Here is a 24,028-nt window from a genome sequence, read left to right on the forward strand (position 1 = left end):
TAATAGTACGGTCAAGAACTAAAAACTATGAAACCCTAACTCAATCAAGTGTCCTTCATCTCCTCGTGACACTTGCGACTAGAAGAGTCCTTAATCTTTGAAAATGTGTCCTTGACACGCATGTTTGTTTCGAATTGAGGGGTCTCCTTTCATATTTCATATGTGACTAAGTCAATCATTGATTTTTTCTTCAAAATATACGTTAGTCGCATACGGTTGTCATTAATTACCGAAACTTACCATTAGCATCTATCGGCCTAGATGCGCTTCAGAAAGAAAGAGCTAGCTAGGCTTGGTCATCTAACTGATTATCACAACACATCATCACTAGCCATAACGATTCTCGATTCATCGCCAGGGAGAGGGAGATAACAGACAAGGGAAGAAAGGACACCTAGCACATGTGAATGCATCTAACGCGAAACGAAATGTCCAGTCATGAGGAGCTTGCAATTCCATGCACAGTATCTATCTATACTATATCTATACTCTAAGGATCTATGAAAATTGAAACAATCCTCACCAAAGCTATACTCCATACCCACCTCACAAACCTCACTTTTGGGTCCATCTGAAAGCACCAAATATTTGACAGGAACCTAGCAGGCCAAAAACAATTCCTCCGCCAGTTGAATCGCCGCCGCGCGCCCCTCACCGCGATGATTTTTTTCACCGCGAGTCGCACCCACAGGGCGTTTCTACCCACATCGGTTTTCCAGGCGGTTTTCATCCGGTTTTCCACACGGTTTTCCACCCGATTTTCATGCGCTGGTCACGGCGTCGAAGATCGCGCCCTTCCCTCTCCGCGTCCTCAGTTTGCGGGACCTTCCCCGATCGCGCTCCTGCTCCCTCTACGATCTGCGCGGAACGCTGCCGCCGAGCCGTCCGTCCACCTCTCGCTCAACGTCCCCTCCCGCCCCGCCGTCCAGGAGCCGGCCTTCCGGCACGCCAACCCTCCACTCGCCGCGCCGCCGTTCGCGACATCGACCCCACTGGCCCGGTCGAGCCAGTTCTGCCTCGCCGACTTCGACCGGCTCGGCGTCCTGGGCCGCGGGAACGGCGGCACCGTGTACAAGGTGCGCCACCGCGAGACGCCCCCTCCTCCCTCGCGACGCCGCCTCCCCATGGCATCGCCTCCCCCTCGTGGCAGCGTCGTGGGCCGTGGCCGCAGATCCGTGGAGCCGCCGCCGCCACAGTCAGCATTGCGGAGCCGCCGACGCCCCCTATTCCCTCCATGGCCACAGATCCAATGGCGTCAGCTTCCCGGCGTTGCAGCGCTCGTCCTCCACTCCAATGGCGACCTCCTGCCTCCTGGTTTTCTTCTGCGGTTCTGCCTCGCCGCCACCGTCGCGGCGGCGGCCCGCCGGAGAAGACGCCCTCCGCTTGCCCCACAGCGCAGACCGAGCGGCTCATCCGAGTGGCTCATCCCCAGGGAGGCAGGGCCGGTCTGGTCCCGCGATGGCCCCCCACCGTGGCGCTTGGGGAGCTCCAGGAGCGGCGGGTGAGTATGCCCGACGCGCTAGATGAGGGCCACGACCTCGGCCACCACGCAGGTTACTTCCCCCTGCCACACACACGAACGACGCCAGGTGAGCAAGGCCGCATTGCCTGTTTGCTTCTAGAGATTTGTATAATCTCATGCTCTTGGGTAGACGGTAGTAAAGCTTGGATCTTTTGGTGGAGAAAGTAGCGTTCTAAAACTGAAACTCTAACCTATTTCTCTTGTTCATGTGAAATTCAAGGTTCCAAGCTTGGTAATGGTTCTCCAGAGAAGAACAATTTCACCATCTGAAATACTAGCTGTAGAAAGATACGACCTTTGTTGTAGCTTGCGTGTAGTTGATATAAATATTGAGCCTTCTGTGTCTAGGTGCTGCTGCAGGGTGTTCTACTTCTTCAAATCGAGGGGCAAGAAGGAGGACCCAGTGTAGGTAACGGTTAGCCAATTACAACCACATCACCATATTTGCTATTTTTATCCATTCCGAGTCGATGAACACTTTATTCACCAACTTATCATAGGTCCATGGTAGTTGAAAACACCACTAGCAGCAAATATTCTTCCTATGGTACTGCAGTTTGACTAATTAGAGAGATGTTTCTCCATTCTCCAGAAAACAGATTTTGGTATTACTACCATATGTTTAATTACTAGATACTAGATATGCCAATTTGTGTAGCTATTGTTACTTTTCTCCTCCAATTTGATATGACTTGATTTCTGCAGATCTCAACCTACTGGAACTGGCTTTAGCTACATCTCTGATGATCGCGATACTTGTCATGATGAGACTGGTGTCAGCAATGACCTACAGGACTTTCTCCAGGTCCTATTTTCTGTCAATTCTTTGTAGCTGATGTGCTTTCTTTCTTTTATTGTATCAAGTTCATCTGGTGTGTCATAACATACCACCATAGAAGTCTGGTAAGTTTATCTTTGAATATAATCAACATTTCGAAATTGCGGATATATTAACCACTTTATCCTGAGATCCACTAATCTACTAACTTCTTAACACTACCTTACGCTCGATAGTAGTACCTTAACCATGGTGTTCCTTTTCCCAAATATAAACAGGAGAAAGGAGTGCAGCCACTTCACTTGCTGACAAAATGATCGAGTCTCTGAATCTCCAGTCTGTTCGGGTTAATCTTCCTCCAGTTTTGCCTTAGAAGATTTTTGTAAGTCTTGGTTAACTTCCTGTGACCTCATTTTCTTTGGTTACCATAGGTTCATGTTCATTAAGGAAAGGAACACATTTAAATATTCTCAATATTTCAGAACTTTGTTACATACAAGGTTTGTTTTAACCAAATTCATGTGAATAAGCTTCTCCTTATAATGTGAATATGATTGTTGCATATGCGTATTTTACATTTTTCCCACTGATATTGGGTGGTATTAGTACTGGTTATAAGAGATTTGTCATCAGAGTGCAGGTTCAGATAATATGCAAGCTACTATTCAAATTGATAGGGTACTTTATTTTTATTATCTTTTCCATAGCAATTATGGTTTTGATCATTGAACCATGTTATCTTATGGAACTTTGTTACTACATGGCAAAAGTGAAAGTGATCGGGTGCTCTAGCCTAAGAGGGGGAGGGGGTGAATTAGGCACTCTAAAAACTTAGACCTATGGCTCCAACTAGTTTGCACAAAACTTAAACTAAAACAAGCTATCTAGATGTGCAAATATGGTTGTTCTAGTGTGAAACCCCTATCCCAAAAGAGTTTAGCAACCTATCGCCTTTCCTATTTAAGAAACTACTCTATGAAAGTAAAGGCATACAAATTGCTAGTATGAAAAGCGGAAACTTAATTGAGCGGGATAGGAGATAGCAAACTCTTGACGCGGGTGTTTATCCCGTGGTTCGGTTAGCCACAAAGGCACACCTGCATCCACGTTGTTGTAGCACTCACTAAGAGTATTGCTACTCGGCCACCAAGTCTCTTCCGTGAACACAATCACGGTCACCTTGGCCCCGGATTCCACTAAGAAGCTTCTCCACAAAGAATGGGGGTCTCCACGTCCCCCGCACAAAGATGTCGTCGCCGCTCCACACTAAGTCGGAGGGTCGATGACGTTACCGGCGAGCTTCAAAGCTCCAAGGTGCCGGCGCACCAAGCTCTTGTTTTGGTTCACTAGAGAACCACAGCACAAAGGCTCAAGGCCTTGCAATCACACTCACTAAGAGCTAACCTTTACACAACACTCTTAAAGTGTGCTAAGGGCTAAGGATATGATCACTATGCTCTTGTATGGCTTGGAGGTGTTCTTGAGTATGTGTGGGAAGTCTAGCAACTCCAGCAATTTTCAAATGGCCGGGGTGAGGCGTATATATAGGCCACCAAATCTTGTAGCCATTGTTCCAACGGTCAGCAGAAAATCTGCGTATCATCGGATGAACCGATGCCTCTGTCTGGGGTAGCGTCGGTTCATCCGGTCACTCTAATACCCGAAGTAGCCGTTGAACTCCTGACAGCTGACACAGTGACCACCGGTTGAACCGATGCTTTCCCGTCGGTTAAACCGGTCACTCACAGCATTCTCCTCTTCTGTTGACGTCATTACACTGATGGTAAGCACCGATGCTTCACCGGTTCAACCGGTGCTGAAGACTTGGCTCTTGCGCGACTTGCATCGTCTCTGGAACACAGTACGCCCAATGCACTGATGCCCCTTTTTTTGAACCATCGGTTCATCCGATGCCTATAAGCTGACTTGGCTTCGATTTCCTTCTGCACCAAAATACCATGGCGTCGGTTCTTCCGACAACCATCGGATGCACCGATGCTCATGCGTCGGTTCTTCCGGTGCTACTGACCGAAGAGCTTTCAGGGCGCTGCCCTGAGACCCGCGAGGGGCGGCACCTCCTCGACCCCCGTCCACTAACCGGGTAGCAGAACCCCCGTAGGGGCGGCCCTTCGGGCCTTGCTACGCCTATCTTCTCTTTCTCTTTGTCATCACTTGAACCTAAAAGCCTGAGAATGGTCATCTTAACAATCATATTAGTCCAAGTGTTGTGTTGTCATTCGATCACCAAATTCACTCGAAATGGCATAAATAGTGCCATGTTCGTTTCAAAAAGATAATGATATCATCTTATTACCAGGCAGCAGCATCGTTGGACTCTTATTGTTACATACTACATGATGTAGATACAATTTTTACGTTGATCGGTAAGCTAAGCTCATCATGGACCAATAGCTTGTTGAGAGGCAGCTAGATGTGATCAAGGTATGTAGAATGCTTTTCAGTGATTATGTCATGTGGACGTTGTTGACTAGTCACATGTGCATTCTGCTATATGTTGTCACGGCACCATGACCAACTCATTATCCATGTGATTATTTAGGCCTTGATTGTTCTACTCTTTTTAGCTTAATGGCAACCAGTGGATAATGGGTAGATGTTTGATTGTTTACTACAACTATCTAAGCTAAAAAAAATTCACTACAACTAAGCTAAAGATTTTCTCAAAGAAGTTGTATGGATTGCTGGTTATCGCATTTATTATTACTGACTAATTAAAGATATTGCTGGTTGTTTTCTAGGGATTACGCTTCTTGTTTCTTATTAATCATGTTAAGAAATCCATATAGCGAAATTAGACAGCTTTATGTTTTGTTTAAGATTGATAATCCCCATCCAGCAAGCGCCCAGCTGATTCATTTAGATTAGGAGCTGATTCCCCTCTGGATCATGATTTTTTCCTCACTGTACATCTATTCCTTTCAGCAATTTTCCATTTATCTGTTTAGCTATGAGGAATTGGACTTCTTATAGTAGCCATATCATCTGAGTTTCGATTCTACCTCGATGCTTTTTCATTCAGATTTCAAGGTCTTTAGTAACATTGCTCTATTGTTAATACATCATATTGTAGTAAATCGTTTACAGAAAATGTTATTGAAATTAAATGGCATACAAGGAATATGATAGGATGCTGTGATTTCCACTACTTGAATACTGGATTAGGAGCATCAGTTTATGATCTGTAAGAATGACATAGGAATTCCAACAATGATTGCATGAAGCATTATATGTGTTGCAACCCGAACCACACCAAGGATTATCTAGCAACCCGACACCCTTCCGGTGAGTTCAATGCTATTGTAATTAAGCTTGTCCTTCCCTTTAATTTTTTCCGGTCATCCATTTTGCTTTTATTACTGTGGGTTCTAAAAGCCACTGACTAACATTGTCTCAGATCCTACTGATTTTCCCAAAGGGGATGCCGATGTCTAGATTAGCAAATTCACAAGCCTTGTGACAATCGACTTTTAGTTCGGTAATGACTCAGCTTGTAGTACAGGTTTCTATTTCCTTAAGAAGATATCATTTGATAGTACATATTATCAGTGGCAGTTAGTGCATTTAAAAATTACTGAAGAGGGTACATTGAGGTCGGGAGCCTCACTAATAAATACTAAATGTTTATGTGCAGGTTCATCATTCTCCGGGGTTCTTCAGGATTCTACACCTATGGAATCTATGAGCATTAGGAAGGGGCATGATTTTGGCTTGGGTTAGACGAGGGTGCCTTTCAAGCTCTGGAAAGACAAATTGGCCTAGCTATCTGAACTTTTTCATGTTCATTGAATATCTGATTGTTTGCTGTCCATTGAAGCCATCTATGATTTGGTGCAATTTCAGGTTTCATTACATGGTATTGGCTGACGACAGGCAGAGAATTATGCCAATGCCCAAAGACCGAATGCCTCCCCGAGGTCAGCCATTAGCATACCCTGAGGCTGTGCTCCTTATGGACCCAGTCAATCCTGATCTGAGAGGGGAGGTAAGCTAACCTGACAGAGATAAAGGTAACTAGCTATCCATGGTGAATATCTGACTGCATTCTAAATATGAACATTATTCAAAAGTTACAGGAAAACCAGGTTAGTTTATACACATTTCCATTAAAAAGTTGGTTCTTGACTTCCTTACAGATTAACAAGAGCAGTTGAGGATAGTATCATCGTGCAGTTTTTCAAAAACAAGCTCCCAACAAGCACGAGTCTGGAAAGGTACTTCCTTCTTTAGCAGCTGGAGTATCTTCCATTGTTGTTTCAAAGGAAAATGATTTAGTTTATTCCATCTCTCTTCCTTTTCTATTTAGAATTAAATTCTTTTATACAGGCTTGCTAAAATATATTTGTTTTAACAAAATGTGTTTCCTGTCTAGATCCTTTTAATGGTTAGCATTATTCAATGGAAATGTAATTCAGTGATGCGTCTTGTAGCAGCACTGCAGCAGGAGTTTCAGATGTAGGTTACTAAATACTATTAACTTTGTCAATACAGTCATTCTGCATAACTTGAAAGGATCACCTTCTTGTAAATAACCAAATAGTTCTATCAAGATTCCCAATTTATGCTCGCTGGCTTTATTTGCATGAACAGGTGAGGTCGTGCCAAGCTTTGTTTCTCCGTTATTTGTTTATTGAGACAATTGGTGGATGCATGGTTACAACAGAATGGTACCGGGTTTCCTTTTCTATCTTTTGTATCAAATATTGATGCGGCTATGACTAACAAAATTTCAATTTTGGTTAATATTGTTGGAGTTTTATTGTAAAAAATACTCTGATTTCCCTTATCTTATTAAGTTGATGTTTTTATTTCCAGTCTGGACTATATGACGTGGTCAAAAAGTTCAGCTCTTGAACCTTAGTGTTTTGCATTTGACTCTGCACCTTATGTCAAGTAAACCCTTTTAGGTATTTGGTATGACACAAAATGTGAAGGTGTTTTCTCCAAAGCTGACAATTAAAACAGAGGATAGCTTGGACTTTTGAACTTGTCATAGATTACCCTTTGGAAAAACAATAATAGACATTGCTTGATTCAAGTGTGAAAATGGGTATGCAGCATTGAGTTATTAACAGTTGAAATGATGATTAATATATGCGAGAAATTTTTATGTCCATCTTAGGGTGCTTATTTCTATTGTTTTTTGAAAGATCATGGTGAGATGGAATACATTATGGGATGGCTAATTATTGTTGAAAAGAAATATAAGCTTCATGTTATCTCATAATTCAGATGACAAGCAAAGTTCAATTCATGCTTTATTTTATTTTAGCTATCTCAATTTTCCCTGTTGGCACCTTGCTGAGTGTTTGAGAATTTTTTAATTATTTTAATTTTTAATCACCTATTATGTTCCATATATATCCAAGGATTTTGGCATTTGCAAGTAAAACGAGGGATATACACATTGCCCCTATCACTTCACATTCTCTGCAAACAAATCATACTTTGTTGGATAGAGTATGTAGTTGGTTTATTAGCAATTTAGCATCCAGATGAAGTCATCTACATGAGCTACATTATATTTACATGATAGACTGTTGTTGTCCTTTTATTTGTTTTTTTAGAAAAGACTAAAAGGACGGATGGATTTTGACATCGAAATTTTTGGGTGTTATATGCTAGGTCATCTAGACATACTATTCCATAGGATCATCATCATCATCATCATATCATCATCATCATCATCATCATCATCATCATCATCATCATCATCATCATCATCATCATCATCATCATCATCATCATCATCATCTCATCATCATCATCATCATCATCATCATCATCATCATCATCATCATCATCATCATCATCATCATCATCATCATCATCATCATCATCATCATCATCATCATCATCATCATCATCATCATCATCATCATCATCATCATCATCATCATCATCATCATCATCATCATCATCATCATCATCATCATCATCATCATCATCATCATCATCATCATCATCATCATCATCATCATCATCATCATCATCATCATCATCATCATCATCATCATCATCATCATCATCATCATCATCATCATCATCATCATCATCATCATCATCATCATCATCATCATCATCATCATCATCATCATCATCATCATCATCATCATCATCATCATCATCATTATTATTATTATAGGGCGCACGTGCGACATCGCACGTGTCTGAAGAACAATGTTGCCAAAAAAATTAGTACACTAAATTTTAGTTGAAACAAGCATTTTTAAGAAACTATATATGGTGAAAACAAACAACGAGGTCTCAATTATGGTGAAAATAGACAAAAATATTCGAAACATGAAAAAAGTATATAATTATAAAAATAGATAAATGATATGTATAAGAAAGTGTATAATGAAATGTATAAGTATATAATTATAAAAATATGTTCGAAACATGATACCGCTACGAACACAACTGCTTTTCTAATAATTCATTGCGTTCTATTCACTGCATAGTGGAAATGGTGGCAGGTATTTAAAGTTAAATTATTTAAAAATGGGTTGGATAACATCAAATAACTACTGAAAACTATCATAAATAAATTTAGCATGGTTAAAACATGAAATATGATGGTTAATTCCTCGGATCATGTGTTGCTTTTGATAGAATTCATTCATTCAAATATCTGCACCTACTTACAATCATAAGTATTTCAATAATTTGTCTATAATTTTTGCAATGCTTACCTACACGCAGTTAAGTCTGGGGAGCCAAGTTTGGGTAGCATATAAATGAAGAGGTGAAAAAGAACTTCGTATGATTGAATTATCAATACCATATGTTCCCAAAATCTGAAAAAGTATAATTAAACCTATCTGAAAACTAACATATGAATTATTATTATTATTATTATTATTATTATTATTATTATTATTATTATTATTATTATTATTATTATCAACAGTTCAATCTTACTGTTGCAGCTTGGAGGGCTGAGTCATGCCACAAACAAGAGCATCTTCCAAGCAAACTGGGTGGATCATGAGCTCATCTTCACAAGCTGATTCTACACAAGATCCTTCACTAACTGAGCTCCTTCCTTTTGGTTGTGTTCCTATGTAGCTATTTTTTTTATGGAGTGAGTTTATGACTTCTCTTGTTTGTGAATATTGAAAAGGATGTACTCCCTCCATCCCAAAATACAAGTCACCTTAGAAATTTTAGGACAAATTATCCGGAAGGGAAAATGACTATGTTTGCCCCTATTTATTATCCATATTTGGCACTAATTGATTCTTACATGCACATGAATTTTCTAAATATGGTAAAATGACTTGTTTTTGGGATAAATTTTGGGACGGAGAGAGTATACGTTTGCCTTTTGCCTTTACTTTGTTGTGCTTATATCACATTCACACATTTTGCTCCCACGCTAGATTCATTTCAATGCTTGATGTTGCTTTGAGTCTAATAGCATTTGTAATGGATGTTGACTTTTGAAATTTTGTATTTCTTTGACCTATCATTTGTAATGCCCCCATCTAGCGCAACCAGGCTCCACGGATGAAAATACTTGATGATTGGTTCCCTGTACTCAGCAGTAGGCCTGGCTCATTAGATGCAAAAGGCCACTCCGAGCAAGGCTCCCGAGATACACAAGAAACGATCGTTTTCCCCACAGCCTGGCTGGTGCCATGCGCGTGCGAGCGCTCGGACTACCGCGCAGAGACCCAAGCAGACAGTCTGTTTGCAGCTAAACAGGCTAGCAATCACTATCTCCGCCCGGTCTGACTGTGTATGAACGAGGACTAAACAGAAGGTCCTTGCACCACAGAAGCCTAGCCAGTGGTGGCCTGCATCGCTGGTGCGACCCATGATGAATTCTTTGAAGACAAGGGTGCATGCGCTAGAGACCATTTTGGATGAGATATACTGTTGTGTGACATTTTTTGAGAAGGAAGTCAAACATGACCTGACTTGGCCATTTACTTCGTGTTTGGATGGCTGATCCGCTGGGCTGGTTGCTGATCCACTAGGCAGGTGGCTGATCTCGCAGACCATGTGCTCCCCCGCCGTGCTCGCTCGCGGAATAGTGTTGTCAGCCAGCCAGCCCAGCCAACCGAACAAGCCATTAGATAGTTGTATAGTAAAATGTCATATATAAACAAGCATGTGTGAAAATGATCTCATAAAAGATGTACCATGAAAATACTGCACTTCATAAATGAATTTAGTTAAAGTATTAATATCGAATACTATTTTTGTTTTTGAAGGTAGTTGAGTCTTGAGGTTACAAAAATTCAACTTCTATATTTCTGTGGTTATTGGGGCTTGACTTTCTTTTTTTATTGAATAGTTTTAATGCGTGTGATACTAATTATAGTTTCTTATTTGACTTTTTGAAAAAACGTGTCCTTCTCATGCATACATGTTATTTTTTATAAACATAAATTTTATTTACCTGGTTTTTGAAAAACACGAGCCGCATGCACCCTACTAGTAGTCACGAATAAACGCAGAAACGATTAATTTCTGTGGTCACAACACAATGCAAGTCGGACACCTTGTTGGACTGAATTTTCAGACAACCAGCCACAAAGATATAAGCTCAGATCCTGTTACATTAAGTCAACAATGCCTCAGCCACTAGGGTACAGGCACGCATCTTCACCTTGTCAACATCCGTATCCCTGCCTCCCAAACACATGCTCCCCATATCCCTCTTTACGCATGTTTTGGTAGAGCTCCATCTGATTCTTATTCTCTATGGGAATTGATTCTCTAAGAAAAATGATTAGTGTCGACTGAAAGTGATTCTCTAATATAAACTCTTAAAATCAGAATGAAGAATCACTTCACAAAATCAAGAGAAGTTAATTCTTTCAGTTCCCAACCTCTTAGTTCATTTCACAGAATCAGTAGAGAATCACTTCTCTCTGGAAAAACTATTTGGCAGAGCTCATGCTGGATTCAGTAGAGAATCAGCTCTGGGAGCTCTGGCCGCTAAACGCAACCTTAGAATCAGCTTTGAACTCTTTTATCTTTATCTTTATCCATATCCACCAGTAAAAGGCCTGAAGTATACTCGATCTCTCATTGATGATAGTTGCATCAAGAGAATTAGTAGCTATGGATGCTTAATTATTATTGAAAAATCAGTTGTTTCAGATGCTTATTGAAAAAAAGTTGGTTTCAAACACTTATAAAAAAATGGTATTTTAGCAGTTTCTGCCACGACAATATGTTCTTTGTGCTACACCCTGTCTAATTTACACAGCCGGCCGGTGTAAGATGCCATGCAAGATCAAAGCACTAATAGCAAGGCATGGATAGATATCATTCAATTCACGATCTGCATGCGGCCATGCGTAGGTTTAGACCGTGTAGTAGCTGACCAACTAGTACGACGATGCTTATACATATCGAGCGCAGAAATTAAAGCGACACTAATGGTGGTAATAAGCAGCGTGCGTCAGAACTCTGATGACACCAACCGGTCAAATGCCTCGAAACATGCCACTATACTACACTCCTCTCTCACTCCCTACTTGCCATTCAACACGAGCCCGTCCAAAATGCATGTTAGGACCATTGTTCAATATAAGGACGATATAATTAAGATAACAACCCTCAGATATCAGAGAAGCGCAAAATTATTCTAGAATGCTCTAACTAGCTAGCTGGAGGTTGTTGTTAAGAGCGCATCATGAGTGGTCATGGACTCATGGTGACCAGTAGGTGTCTCTGTTAAGCTGATTGGCTATCTATAAATACCGGACACCCTTACATGCTTAGCAGCCAACAGTTCACTACAGTAGTCATCGATCAGCTCACTCGTACACAGCTAACTAGCTAGCTGCTGCTAGTAGGAACCTTGCGACGACCAAGCAACCATCAAGAGAAAACCATGGCGCACAAGCTCCCGGCCATTATTCTCCTGGCCGTCCTCCTGGCGCTCGGCGCACCGCTGGTGGTCGTCGCCGGCGACCCCGACATGCTCCAGGACGTCTGCGTCGCTGACTACCATTCCCTCAAGGGCCGTAAGTCATCTCGATCTGCATTCACTACTACTGTGCAATTCATTTGCAACAAATAATTTAACATGCATCATTTTTTTGAAACGAAACGAAATTTAACATGCATCTCATCATGCATGCAATGTATCATCGATGATAAAGGTGAACGGATGTGCTCACGATGTATTCTGCGTGCGTGCATGTGTGTATCGGCACGCACAGCTCTGAGGCTGAACGGATTCCCGTGCAAGAGGCACGAGAACGTGACGGCGAACGACTTCTTCTCCGGCTTGCTGGCCAAGCCCGGCAACACCGGCAACGCGGCGGGGTCGGCGGTGACGGCGGCGACCGTGGAGAGGCTCCCGGGGCTCAACACCCTGGGCGTGTCCCTGGCGCGGATCGACTTCGCGCCGTGGGGCGTCAACCCGCCGCACACCCACCCGCGCGCCACCGAGATCATCTTCGTCCTCCACGGCTCCCTCCGCGTCGGCTTCATCACCACCGCCAACAGCCTCTTCGCCCGCACCCTCCGCCGCGGCGAGGTCTTCGTCTTCCCCCGCGGCCTCGTGCACTTCCAGAAGAACAACGGCCGCGCCCCCGCCGCGGTCGTCTCGGCCTTCAACAGCCAGCTGCCGGGCACGCAGGCCGTCGCCCAGACCCTCTTCGGCGCCTCGCCGGCGGTGCCCACCGACGTGCTGGCCAGGGCGTTCCAGATCGACGCCGGCCTCGTCGAGGCCATCGAGTCCAAGTTCTTCCCACCCATGTAAGCTAGGCACGCGCATGCATGCGGCCAAGCAGATGGTGATTTCGTTTCGATAGGGCGTGTGTCAATAATTGCATTGGTTGGGTTGTTTCGTGTGCGGTGGTACGGTCATGCAGATGGCCTGGCTCTCATGGGGGCCTCGACACTCCAGTGTTGTTGCTCTTCAATTTCAGCGTGAACCATTTGTGTAAGGTGTGGTATATGCTATCCATCAACTGAAGAAAATGAATTCCCCGATTGTCTCTATTATTACTGTTATTTTTTCACAATATTCATGTGAAAAACCGGTCGACGGACGACGGTTCCTAATAATACTTCACAATTTGATTGCAAGTTCTTGTAAAATTAGCCTACAATACTAGCTATGTTTAGATTTATTCAAAGTGAAACTTTTTAACTTTGACCAATAATAACTCTAAAAATAAATTATTTCAAGTAGAAAAGTTTACATAATATAATAGTCGATTTCAAGATAAATCTACTAACATAATTTTATATTGTTAGCCTCTATGATTATTTTACCATTTGTAGTTATTTGAAAACATTTGACTTTGAAAAGTCTAAACATAGTTATATTCTGGGATGGAGGAGGCAGTGCATCTTTGTATAAAATGTAGTACACGTGCTACCATGATCAGTCATCATGCATACCTCATTGACTGTCATCAGAATTTGGCATGCGGAGCCTGATTGGTTCGCTTTCAAAATATGGCTAATCTCACAATTTTTTGAACTCATTTAGTTTTAAGGCTAAAAAAGCAGCCCACCTAGCCACATGCTTCACTGCTTGTACAGCCTTCGTCAAATTTATTCTCAACACGTGCAGCAGGTGCAAACTCCATAAACCAGAATTCTTTTTATGGATTCCACCCTCAGAATTCTTTTTTTTATGGATTCGTCTACTTTTGTGGTACGGTCGATTCCATAAACCACCTATTTCACGTACCTTGCTTGATGATGAGTCATGCGAATGTCTGCACAGCGAATGTCTGCTCCAGGACATCTGCGTCGCGGACTACAAATCCCTTGAGGGCCGTGAGTGATCCATCGATCACCATATGTATTTATTAATTTCGTGCAGCAGTAATAATTAACTTCTGTTCATGACCTAGTGCACGCAAAATTCAGACCCACTACTACAGAATAGCTCAATAGTCCCGGTTAGCAAACCTCTTTTATCCCGGTTTCTCAACCGGGATCCCCAATCAGGGACAAAAGATAGGGGTCTTTAGTCCCGGGTGTGGCAACCGGGACAAAAGAGTAGCTTTAGTCCCGGGTCATGCTACCGACCGGGACAAATAGAATTTTCACGAATAAAAAAAAATAAACCCTGACCTCTTCTTCTACCTCTGCTTGTTCTAGTTCTACACAGCATATGTCTCATTTCTCAAATTTCCTAATCAATAACAACATCATCGAATCTCCCGTTCAATCACAACAATGAAACCAATATCAATCCTCAAATTAAAAATATGTTCAATCTACCCCAAATTTCTCCAATTACAACAATTAAACCAGCAACAATCCTCAAATTAAAAATATATTCAACCTTCCTTTTTTCGAAAAACAGCAGCTGGAACAAGTTCATCAACAGAAAAATAAAAATACTATGGATCTCACCTCCAATCATGCGCTGCACTGCCGTCGAGCACGGCGCAAGCCGGTCTCGCCCTTCGCCGGCCCCGCGCTGGGGGCTTGCCGAGGCTCCACCCCGCGGCGGCGCACCGGCATCCGCCCGCACCCCGCGTGCGGGCCCCGGCCTAGACGCGCCGGCGGCCGGAGGCGTTCCTCGGCCCGCCTCCTCCAGCGCCGGTGCCCGCCGGTCTGACGCGCGGCCAGACCGAGCGGCGGCGGACGCCCCCACCCGCGCCCGGCGGCCCCCGGCCTGGACGCGCGGCGGTCGGAGGCGTCGGCCCGGCCTGCTCCTCCCGCGCGGCTGGGCGCCGGTCCGGACGCGCGGCAGTCGAACGGCAGGCGGCGCCCCACCAGCCGCCGGCGACCCCCGGCTGGACGCGCGGCGGCCGAGCGTCGCCCGGCCTCGCTCCTCCCGTCGCTGCTGGGCCTCCGTTCCGGACGCAACGGCAGTCGACGGCGGCGGCGCCCCACCCGCGCCGGCGGCCCCCGGCCTGGACGCGCGGCGGCCGGAGGCGTCGCCCTAGCCCGCTCCTCCCGCGCTGCTGGGCGCCGGTCCGGACGCACGGCATCGACGGCGGCGGCGCCCCACCCGCGCCGGCGGCCCCCTGCCTGGACGCGCGGCGGCCGGAGGCGTCGCCCGGCCTGCTCCTCTCCTCCGCGCTGCTGGGCACCGGTCCGGACGCGCGGCAGTCGACGGCGGCGGCGCCCCACCCGTGCCGGCGGCCCCCGGCCTGGACGCGCGGCGGCCGGAAGCGTCACCCGGCCTGGACGCGCCGGCGGCCCCGGCCTCCTCCCGCTTGCGCCTCCCTGGGCCGAGCGCTAGATCTAGTACTCCCCTGAGAGAAAAGATGAGAGTGAGAGGAGTTGAGGTGAGAGACAGCTCGAGGAGTACTAAATGATAAGACCACCGGTACACAGGGATATAAAGAAAAGGTTCTCGAAATCACCGAGCGAGGGGCATGCATTTGTCCCGGTTGGAGACACCAACCGGGACAAAAGGAGGGTCTTTTATCCCGGTTGGTGGCTCCAACCGGGACAAAAGGCTGCGCGGGCATTTTGTCCCGATTGGAGCCACCAACCGGGATAAAAGGCCACTCTTTTGTCCCGGTTGGTGCCTCCAACCGGGACAAAAGGCCCATGTACCCCCGCTGGCCCGGCTAGCCGTTGGACCCGGGACAAAAGCCAGCTATTGTCCCGGGCCCAAAGGCTACCGGGACAAATGGTCTGAAACAAAGACCTATTCTGTAGTAGTGACCGTACCATTACCTTCACACTAAGGAACAATTTAATGTAGCTAGGCTGATGCAAACTGATCGATCGATGACACTTGCGTGCAATAATGCATGATGCAGCGCTGCGGGTGGACGGGTTCCCGTGCACGTTCGCGACGGCGGAGGACTTCTTCTTCGGCGGGCTGGCCAAGGCCGCCGACGTGTACTCCGGCAGCCCGATGGGGTCGGCGGTGACGGCGGCGGACGTGGGGACGCTCCCGGGGCTCAACACCCTGGGCGTGTCCATGGCGCGGACGGACTACGCGCCGTGGGGCGGCGTGAACCCGCCGCACTCGCACCCGCGCGCCACCGAGATCCTCTTCGTCCTCGACGGCACCCTGGAGGTGGGCTTCGTCGTCGCCGCGAGCCGGCTCCTCGGCCGCACCGTCTCCCGGGGCGAGGTGTTCGTGTTCCCGCGCGGCCTCGTGCACTTGGAGCGCAGCGTCGGGGCGGCGCCCGCCGTGGCCGTCTCGGCGTTCGACAGCCAGCTGCCCGGCACGCAGGCGGCCGCCGCGGCCCTGTTCGGCGCCGCGCCGGCGGTGCCGACGGACGTGCTGGCGCGGGCGTTCCGGACCGACGCCGGGGTGGTGGAGACCATCAAGTCCAAGTTCGCGCCCAATTAAGTAGTTGCCATTACATTACGTGCCGCGCACGTACGTGAACGGCCTAATAAATCTGACGCTTTCCATTTGCTTTATAGTTGGTATCTGGTGGTACAGTACTTATATGTACTTTATATATACACTCTCTCTCTCCACTTATAAAAAAAAACTTTGTCTACTCTCTCGTTTGTTCATGTTCACTGTACCCCACGAATTGTTCGTTGCAGATGATGCATCGCATAACCGGCGATCAATAACGATAACTATGTTCTTGATACCGCAAATGTTAAATGTTATGAGTTGCTCGGGCTATTGTCAGTCAAACCATCGCAAAAGGTTCAATAACTATTTTTTGTTCTAGAACAAATTTTTTTTTGTTCCCGAACAATTTTTTTGTATTGCTAGAACAATTAAAAAAAATATTCCAAGTAGAATAAATTTAACTATAAACCAATTTATTTAGTTCCAACAATATAAAATCTGTAGTGTATGATAGGTCTCCTAGCCCCCCGCAGCGCCCTTGATACCTACCGAGTACCGACCGCCGTGTGGATTTTGTGACGTGCAGACTTTTTTTTTGGTGGGTCGTAAAACCATGGTGCGTGGCCCATGTAATGCGACAGTTGTATAGAAGTCGGCCCAGCCAAAAGCTCCCACGGATTTCCTTCAATCAAAAGCCCATAGATCGCCATGCACAGATCCGATCCGTTAACCGCGGACGCTCACGCCAGCGGCCCCCACATCTTGCGCGGTAGTTACGCCTCGTCCAATCAATCGCATCTCCTCTCCTCCTCGTCCTCGTCGCCGTCGCCCCCAACCCCAATCTCCGCTCCAATTCCGAGCGCTCCCGACGAATCCCGCAGCGCAGCGAGCCCTGCACCTCTCTATCTCCATGGTGGAGGGCGACCGCTAACCCTAGCCCGCTCGCAATGGCCGACGCCGCCGCGCGCCGCAAGCTCGGCGGCTACCTCCGCGCCGTCCTGTCCGTCGACGGGGCCGGGGCCGCGTCCATCCCGCCGCTCTCCCCGTGCACCCTCTCCGCCTGTGGGGGCATTCCCCTCGCGCCGCTCCCCGACGACTGGCCCCCGCCGCGGTCAAAGTGGAGGGCGTCCGCCGCCGGCGTCAGCGTCGTCCGCCTGCTCAGGACGCTGGTGGCGGGCCGGTGCGTCGAGGTCGAGGGCACGCTGCTGCGCGTCGTGACGAGGACGGTAGGGGAAGGGGACGGCGCTGCCGTGGAGGCTAGGGCGGTCGTGCTAATTGACGTCTACCTCCCCGTCGCCGCCTGGTCAGGGTGGCAGTTCCCGCGCTCCCGCACCGCTGCCGCCGCGCTCTTCAAGCATGTCAGGTGCGTATTAGCGCCTCGTCCTTTGTAGCAGTGGGATTTTGTCGTCCCGATATTGCAGTCTCTGGGTAAAGGGCGACATGGGTCTGCGCTCCTGAGACCAAGTTTGGAGCTATGAGGGCGTAGTAGAGGTTACCCTTAATAATGCTATTGTCGTTTGGATGGGGCTTTGTCGACGTTACACTACGATGTGCAAATTCGATGTACAGTACTATTTTTTTAGTCTGAAGAAGATATTAGAATCGCGATCTCTTTTTCTTAGGAAAATACTTTTAAATCCTGCTCCATCTTCTTCTGTGCTTCCTTTCTGGGACTTTCTGTTTCATTTGCTATTTCCAAAGTGTAACTTATTCTGCTTCAGAATTAAGCAATGCTACAACTATTCATTATGTCAGTGTGTTTATTGTCACCTTCCTCCTAGACTAATCTACTCCCCCCCCCCTGGCAGTTGCAACTGGGATGCTAGGAAAGATTTACTTGCTTTCGACTGGACTTCTTGTGACGGCCCACACTGTGATGACAGTTGCATTTGGAGATGCAGTGATTGTCACGTACTTGGTTGTGAGGACCATCAGATAACATCTTTATCAAATAATGAGAAGTCATTTGACCTGCACGAAATCTTTAATACCCTACCCGGTGTTAGGATGGATAAGGGCCTGCAGACAACAAGAATAATACCGGATGCAGAAGCACGGGGACTGGGTATTTGGTCTGTCCCTGATGATGTTTTGCATAAAGTACTGTTTCTACTTAAACCCAGGGATTTGATAAGAGTGGCAGCAACTTGTCATCATCTAAGGAGTCTTGCTGCCTCCATCATGCCTTGCATGAAGCTTAAGCTTTTTCCTCATCAAGAGGCGGCTGTCGAATGGATGTTGAAGCGAGAGCAGAACACGCAAGTTCTAGCACATCCTCTGTACAAGGATTTCTGCACTGAGGATGGTTTTCCTTTCTACATAAATGTTATATCCGGTGAAGTATTTACCGGAGATGCTCCAACCATAAATGATTTTCGTGGAGGTATGTTTTGTGATGAACCTGGGTTAGGGAAGACAGTAACAACACTCTCCCTGATTCTGAAAACGCATGGAACACTGGCGTACCATCCAGAAGGTGTGGATGTGAGTTGGTGCATGCATAAACCAGATAAAAAATGTGGATACTATGAATTAAGCCCCAGCTGCTCCTCTAATAGAAACAGCTCGTCGTCTGTGTCGAAAAAGCTTTTGGCAGAGGATGCAATAACAGATGATTCATGTTCAAGTGGACTGTCGCGTAATGATTATCCTGTCTGCAGTACCAGATCTTCAAGAAAGAGAGGCAGGCTATTGAGCCCTGATCCAACTAAGACCAAGTTGCATGCTATGAATGAGAAGTCCCCATCGTCATCGCACAGCAAAATGTATCCAACACCAGCTACTCATGTATTGAAGTTCACCAGAAAGTCAAGACAAGTTAGGAAAAACCTCATGGACGCGTACAGTAATGGATCAGTTGGCAATAAAAGGAAGAGAGGCAGCACCTCTGAGTTAATTGAGACCTGGGTTCAGTGTGATGCTTGCAGAAAGTGGCGAAGGTTATTGGATGAAACAGATCTTGATTCTACCACAGCATGGTTTTGCACTATGAACACTGATTCTACACGACAGAAATGCACTGCCCCAGAGGAAGCCTTGGATTTTAAGAAAAACATTACCTATTTGCCAGGATTTTACAAGAAAAACTCTTTGCCAGGAAATGAAGAAAATGTGTCATTTTTTACAAACATATTGAAAGATAATGTTGCTATGATCAATTCAGAAGCCAAGAAGGCTTTGTTATGGTTATCAAAACTTTCTCCCTCGAAACTTCTGGAGATGGAATTGGTTGGTTTGACTCGCCCAGTTCTAGATACACGTGCAACCACAGGCAAGGGTGCTCGTCCATATTACAAGATATTTCAAGCATTTGGCCTTGTCAGGAAGATTGAGAAAGGTGTAACTCGGTGGTACTATCCCTCTATGCTTGATGATTTAGCTTTTGATTCGGAAGCACTTGGAGTTGCTCTTGAAAAACCATTGGATTCAGCTAGGTTCTATTTATCTAGGGCCACCTTGATAGTGGTACCTGCTAACTTAATTGATCACTGGACAACACAGATACAGCGTCATGTGTCCTCGGACACCCTTAATGTTTTTGTGTGGGGAGACCACAAGAAGCCATCTGCTCACAACCTTGCTTGGGACTATGACATTGTCATAACCACATTCAGCAGACTAAGTGCAGAATGGAGTCCACAGAAGAGAAGTGCACTAAAGCAGATCCACTGGTTCAGGGTTGTACTGGATGAAGGGCACACATTAGGTTCGAGCCTTGCCCTGACAAACAAATTACAGATGGCTGTCGCTTTGGTTGCATCAAATAGGTGGATATTAACTGGTACACCTACACCAAATACACCAACTAGTCAGGTTGCTCATCTTCAGCCCATGCTTAAGTTTCTTCATGATGAAGTTTACGGTCAAAATTACCAGTCATGGGACTCTGGAATCCATAGGCCTTTTGAGGCACAAATGGAAGAGGGGCGTGTTCGTCTTGTGCAGCTGCTTCAGAGGACGATGATTAGTGCAAGAAAAGCGGACCTGAAAAATATTCCTCCTTGCATGAAGAAGATAACCTTCCTAGACTTCAATGAGGGACACGCAAAAAGCTACAATGAACTGGTGGTTACTATTCGCCGAAATATACTGATGGCTGATTGGAATGACCCTTCTCATGTAGAATCCCTTCTGAACCCCAAGCAGTGGAAATTCCGGGCTGCTACTATAAAAAATGTCCGTTTATCTTGCTGTGTTGCCGGGCATATCAAAGTAGCCGAGGCAGGTGAGGATATACAGGAAACAATGGATGCGTTGGTGCAGAAGGGCCTTGATCCTTCTTCAGATGAATATCAATTTATTAGATATGCTCTTTTAAATGGTGCCAGTTGTTTCAGGTATGGAAGCTTTTGGTAAAATAAGATCATTTGCATACATGTCGTATTATTTTCCTTATTCAAATATCACATTGCTTTCAGGTGTAAAGTTTGGTGCCGATTGCCTGTTATCACGCCCTGTCAACATCTTTTATGCCTTGATTGTGTAGCTCTTGATAGTGAAAAATGTACATTACCTGGTTGTGGCAATCATTATGAGATGGAGTCTCCCAAGACTCTTGCAAGGGCAGAAAATCCGAACCCAAAATGGCCAGTGCCCAAGGATTTAATTGAGTTGCAGCCTTCATATAAGCAGGTCTATACTTGTTCTATCTTATTCATTTTCATCTATTTTGTGTGGTCTTGAAAAGATTTTTTTTTGTAATTTTGTTAATTTTCTGTAGGATGATTGGGATCCTGACTGGCAATCAACATCTAGCAGCAAAGTTGCTTATTTGATTGAGAAGCTGAGAAGTCTGCAAGAAACAAACATGAATCATGGGAATAACATAACCAATACCGCTTGTCATGCTAATGCACTATCTTGTCAACCACAGGCAATGTTGGACAAAGTTATAATATTTTCTCAGTTTCTAGAGCATATTCATGTGATTGAGCAGCAGGTTAGATTGAAATGCTTATACTCCAGCTTTTAGTTAACAATTTTGTTGTTTCAAAAAAGTTAACAATTTTGTTAAATTAGTTGACCGTTGATCTCCTTTCTGTTCAGCTGACTATTGCTGGAATAACATATGCGGGAATGTATAGTCCAATGCCTTTAGGGAGTAAGGTATGGTGTCTAATTTGTGCTTGTTAAATCAGTAAATTGTACCTAAGTATAAGTATTTTTCTGAGGCAAGCCTGGTGATCCCTGTTGACTCCATGCTGTCTAGTGTTTGCATAAGTGAAGCAACTATTTGCCCTTTCCCTTGTTTCAACTTTTTTTTGTTAACTAGATCTTACATTTCTCACATTGTTCCTTATGCCCCTTCCAGTCTACTTCCTTTACTTCCTGCTAAATTTCTGATTTCTACAACCACTCTAGTATCTCGCTTCCTAGTTCCCACTATGCTCGCTCTTTTGCATGTTTAAATATAGCTGTATTGGCAAAAAAAAAAAAGTCACACTGTCCTTGGTAAATATCTGGAACGTTTTGAGGATTATCTAAACTAGTTTGGTAGGCGCGCTATGCGCGCCCGTATAGGAAATTGCTAACTCGAAGTAATATTTTTTTTACTGTTCTCGAAAGAGGATCATACGATGTTTTAAATTATATAAAAAAAATATATTACTGTGAAATACGAAATTAATTTTTTTGTGTGAAAATGTATATTTTTTTTTATTTTACAATAGACTTGTAATGTGTAACGATAGGTATTATTGTCTTTTATGGACATCATGGACTTATGAGATCGTATAGTACAGATAAGATGCTATGATATATTTTTTTAAGTTTGGTTTAGTACAATCAGTTAGTTAGATGGTAAATATTTTTAACGATCTAAAATTCTCAGTTGATGTAAAATTAACACATAGGCTATGCTGGATCGTTCATATAAATAAATATTGTTAGAACTTTAGTCTCAAGTGTATATTAGATAACCGGTGCTATAAATATTAGAAAGTTTCAAGTGTATATTAGATAACTGGTGTTTTAAATATTAGAAAGCAAATATTGAGAAGTTTTTTCTTTTTTAAAAAAAACAGAAGGCAGACTTATACTGGAAAGGGTAAAAAAAACCCTCACAAACAGTACTGAACAGTGTCGCGCGGGGCCCACTTGTGAACAGTGCGTGTGGCCACTTGTGAACAGTTAAAAACAGTGCATGTGGGCCCCACTTGTGAACAGTACATATGAGGCCGCTGTGAATAGTGCTGTGTGGGCCCCACGTGGGGCCAGAACTCACGGCGTTGCGCCGATTCTTGGCCCCTTAGTATATGTACTCAATGTTGTTGCAATTCTATGCAGAGAAGTGCACTAACGAAGTTTCAAGAGGATCCAACATGTATGGCTTTAGTCATGGATGGAACTGCTGCACTGGGGCTTGATTTGAGTTTTGTGACCCATGTTTTTCTCATGGAACCAATATGGGATAGGAGGTAATCTAATTGTTCGGATACTTATTCAAATAACTTGAGATGTGGCTAACATCAGTTTCACAATATTTACCAATCCTGATGTTTCCATAGGGTAAATTCTTTGGGTCTTAATGAAACATTAACTGCAAATTTGACTGTTGATTCTGTGCACTTTTGTCTTGTCGTCCTAGGTCCTACGTCTATTTTAGACTGTATTTTTGTGTAATTGCCAGTTGGCAGTCAACACTTTTAGCATATTTCTTGTCACTGCCACAGTCATCGTCATGTATAACTGATGATTACAGTTTATTTTCTGTCGTAATCAGTATGGAGGAACAAGTTATTAGTCGAGCACATCGAATGGGAGCAACACGTCCAATACAGGTCGAAACTCTGGCTATGAGCGGTACCATTGAAGAGCAAATGCTTAAACTTCTGCAGGTTTGTGGGCATCACATGTTTATGACATTTTGATGCTAAATTATTGTCAAATCCTACAAATGTTTTGAGTCTTTTCTTTGTCGGCAGGATTCTAGTGCCTGCAGAAAAATGGTGAATAAAGGAACAAGCAGCACTGAGAATGAAGGAGGCCGGCCTCATCGGAGCCTCCATGATTTTGCTGAATGCAGCTATCTGACGCAACTCAACTTTGTGTAGATAGGATCTAAAGCAACCATGGCGATAGGACTAACTAAATTCTTGATTTTCTGCATCTTCCTTTTGATCATTCCCTTGCACTAGAAATAATAACTGCGTGCAAGTGAATTCTTGGATACCAAACAAGTTCTATTGCGAATCACTTGGCTTGGAAATAACAATCTTTCCCTCTTTAAACACTGTTTCCAATTCAGGAAGCCTCGGCACAATACTGGACGTGATCTGTGATGAAAACTGCATCAGTTGCGTCAGGCTGGCCAAGCATTTTGAGCATGCCTTAAGATTGTCGTCAAGCAGTAATGTCTTATGCTTCACACCTTCAGTCATGCATTGCGGGCACGTGAGTCTTTGAACTGTATAAGAGCATCTCGAAGAGTTTGCCAAATTGATTTGCTATACTTAGTTTTTTTAAAAAAAAATAACAAAAACATGCCTCCAAC

At 44.8% G+C, this 24,028-nt stretch overlaps 3 protein-coding genes and 1 long non-coding RNA gene across 14 annotated transcripts; all 4 read left to right on the top strand.

Annotated features, from left to right (window-relative positions):
- The first annotated feature begins 1,162 nt into the window (after positions 1-1,162).
- On the top strand, positions 1,163-9,566 carry LOC120709264. Of its 10 annotated transcripts, none has more exons than XR_005689617.1 (12): positions 1,163-1,589; positions 1,871-1,931; positions 2,228-2,327; positions 2,579-2,682; positions 4,618-5,603; positions 5,716-5,796; positions 5,953-6,033; positions 6,162-6,328; positions 6,455-6,532; positions 6,691-6,777; positions 6,909-6,985; positions 9,251-9,566. It is a non-coding gene; the product is annotated as an uncharacterized LOC120709264 (long non-coding RNA). The 10 variants fall into 10 exon arrangements; XR_005689613.1 differs by having other exon boundaries at positions 1,184-1,589; positions 4,618-4,742; positions 5,518-5,603; positions 5,953-6,328; XR_005689616.1 differs by having other exon boundaries at positions 1,184-1,589; positions 4,618-4,684; positions 5,518-5,603; positions 5,953-6,328.
- A 2,505-nt stretch (positions 9,567-12,071) lies between these two features.
- On the top strand, positions 12,072-13,295 carry LOC120710837 (germin-like protein 1-3). Its single transcript, XM_039996405.1, has 2 exons — positions 12,072-12,307; positions 12,506-13,295. Exons 1-2 carry the CDS (start codon positions 12,175-12,177, stop codon positions 13,048-13,050), a joined length of 678 nt encoding a protein of 225 aa, XP_039852339.1. The 5' UTR covers positions 12,072-12,174; the 3' UTR covers positions 13,051-13,295.
- LOC120710328 (germin-like protein 1-4) lies at positions 13,157-16,575 on the top strand. The gene is made up of 3 exons (XM_039995955.1): positions 13,157-13,233; positions 14,029-14,081; positions 16,034-16,575. Exons 1-3 carry the CDS (start codon positions 13,157-13,159, stop codon positions 16,573-16,575), a joined length of 672 nt encoding a protein of 223 aa, XP_039851889.1.
- Positions 16,576-17,307: 732 nt separating this feature from the next.
- On the top strand, positions 17,308-23,797 carry LOC120709266 (F-box protein At3g54460-like). Of its 2 annotated transcripts, XM_039994818.1 has the most exons (8): positions 17,333-17,899; positions 18,345-20,873; positions 20,955-21,168; positions 21,257-21,475; positions 21,583-21,642; positions 22,822-22,952; positions 23,258-23,372; positions 23,460-23,797. In XM_039994818.1, the coding sequence occupies exons 1-8, from the start codon at positions 17,484-17,486 to the stop codon at positions 23,586-23,588; spliced, it is 3,813 nt and encodes a 1,270-aa protein (XP_039850752.1). In that variant the 5' UTR covers positions 17,333-17,483; the 3' UTR covers positions 23,589-23,797. The 2 variants fall into 2 exon arrangements, 1 of the variants encoding a protein (XP_039850752.1); XR_005689622.1 differs by lacking the exon at positions 23,460-23,797 and having other exon boundaries at positions 17,308-17,899; positions 22,822-23,043.
- Positions 23,798-24,028: the final 231 nt, after the last annotated feature.

This window comes from Panicum virgatum, chromosome 5K (assembly GCF_016808335.1).
Source record: "Panicum virgatum strain AP13 chromosome 5K, P.virgatum_v5, whole genome shotgun sequence".
NCBI lineage: Eukaryota > Viridiplantae > Streptophyta > Magnoliopsida > Poales > Poaceae > Panicum > Panicum virgatum.

Bases quoted from the DNA above. Each gene is read 5' to 3' on its own strand.
- LOC120710837 (XM_039996405.1), top strand. From the start codon at position 12,175: ATGGCGCACAAGCTCCCGGCCATTATTCTCCTGGCCGTCCTCCTGGCG. The intron at 12,308-12,505 runs GTAAGTCATCTC...CGGCACGCACAG, and splicing joins CTACCATTCCCTCAAGGGCC to CTCTGAGGCTGAACGGATTC.
- LOC120709266 (XM_039994818.1), top strand. From the start codon at position 17,484: ATGGCCGACGCCGCCGCGCGCCGCAAGCTCGGCGGCTACCTCCGCGCC. The intron at 17,900-18,344 runs GTGCGTATTAGC...CCCCCCTGGCAG, and splicing joins GCGCTCTTCAAGCATGTCAG to TTGCAACTGGGATGCTAGGA. The intron at 20,874-20,954 runs GTATGGAAGCTT...CATTGCTTTCAG, and splicing joins AATGGTGCCAGTTGTTTCAG to GTGTAAAGTTTGGTGCCGAT.
- LOC120710328 (XM_039995955.1), top strand. From the start codon at position 13,157: ATGCAGATGGCCTGGCTCTCATGGGGGCCTCGACACTCCAGTGTTGTT. The intron at 13,234-14,028 runs GTAAGGTGTGGT...ATGTCTGCACAG, and splicing joins TTTCAGCGTGAACCATTTGT to CGAATGTCTGCTCCAGGACA. The intron at 14,082-16,033 runs GTGAGTGATCCA...TGCATGATGCAG, and splicing joins CTACAAATCCCTTGAGGGCC to CGCTGCGGGTGGACGGGTTC.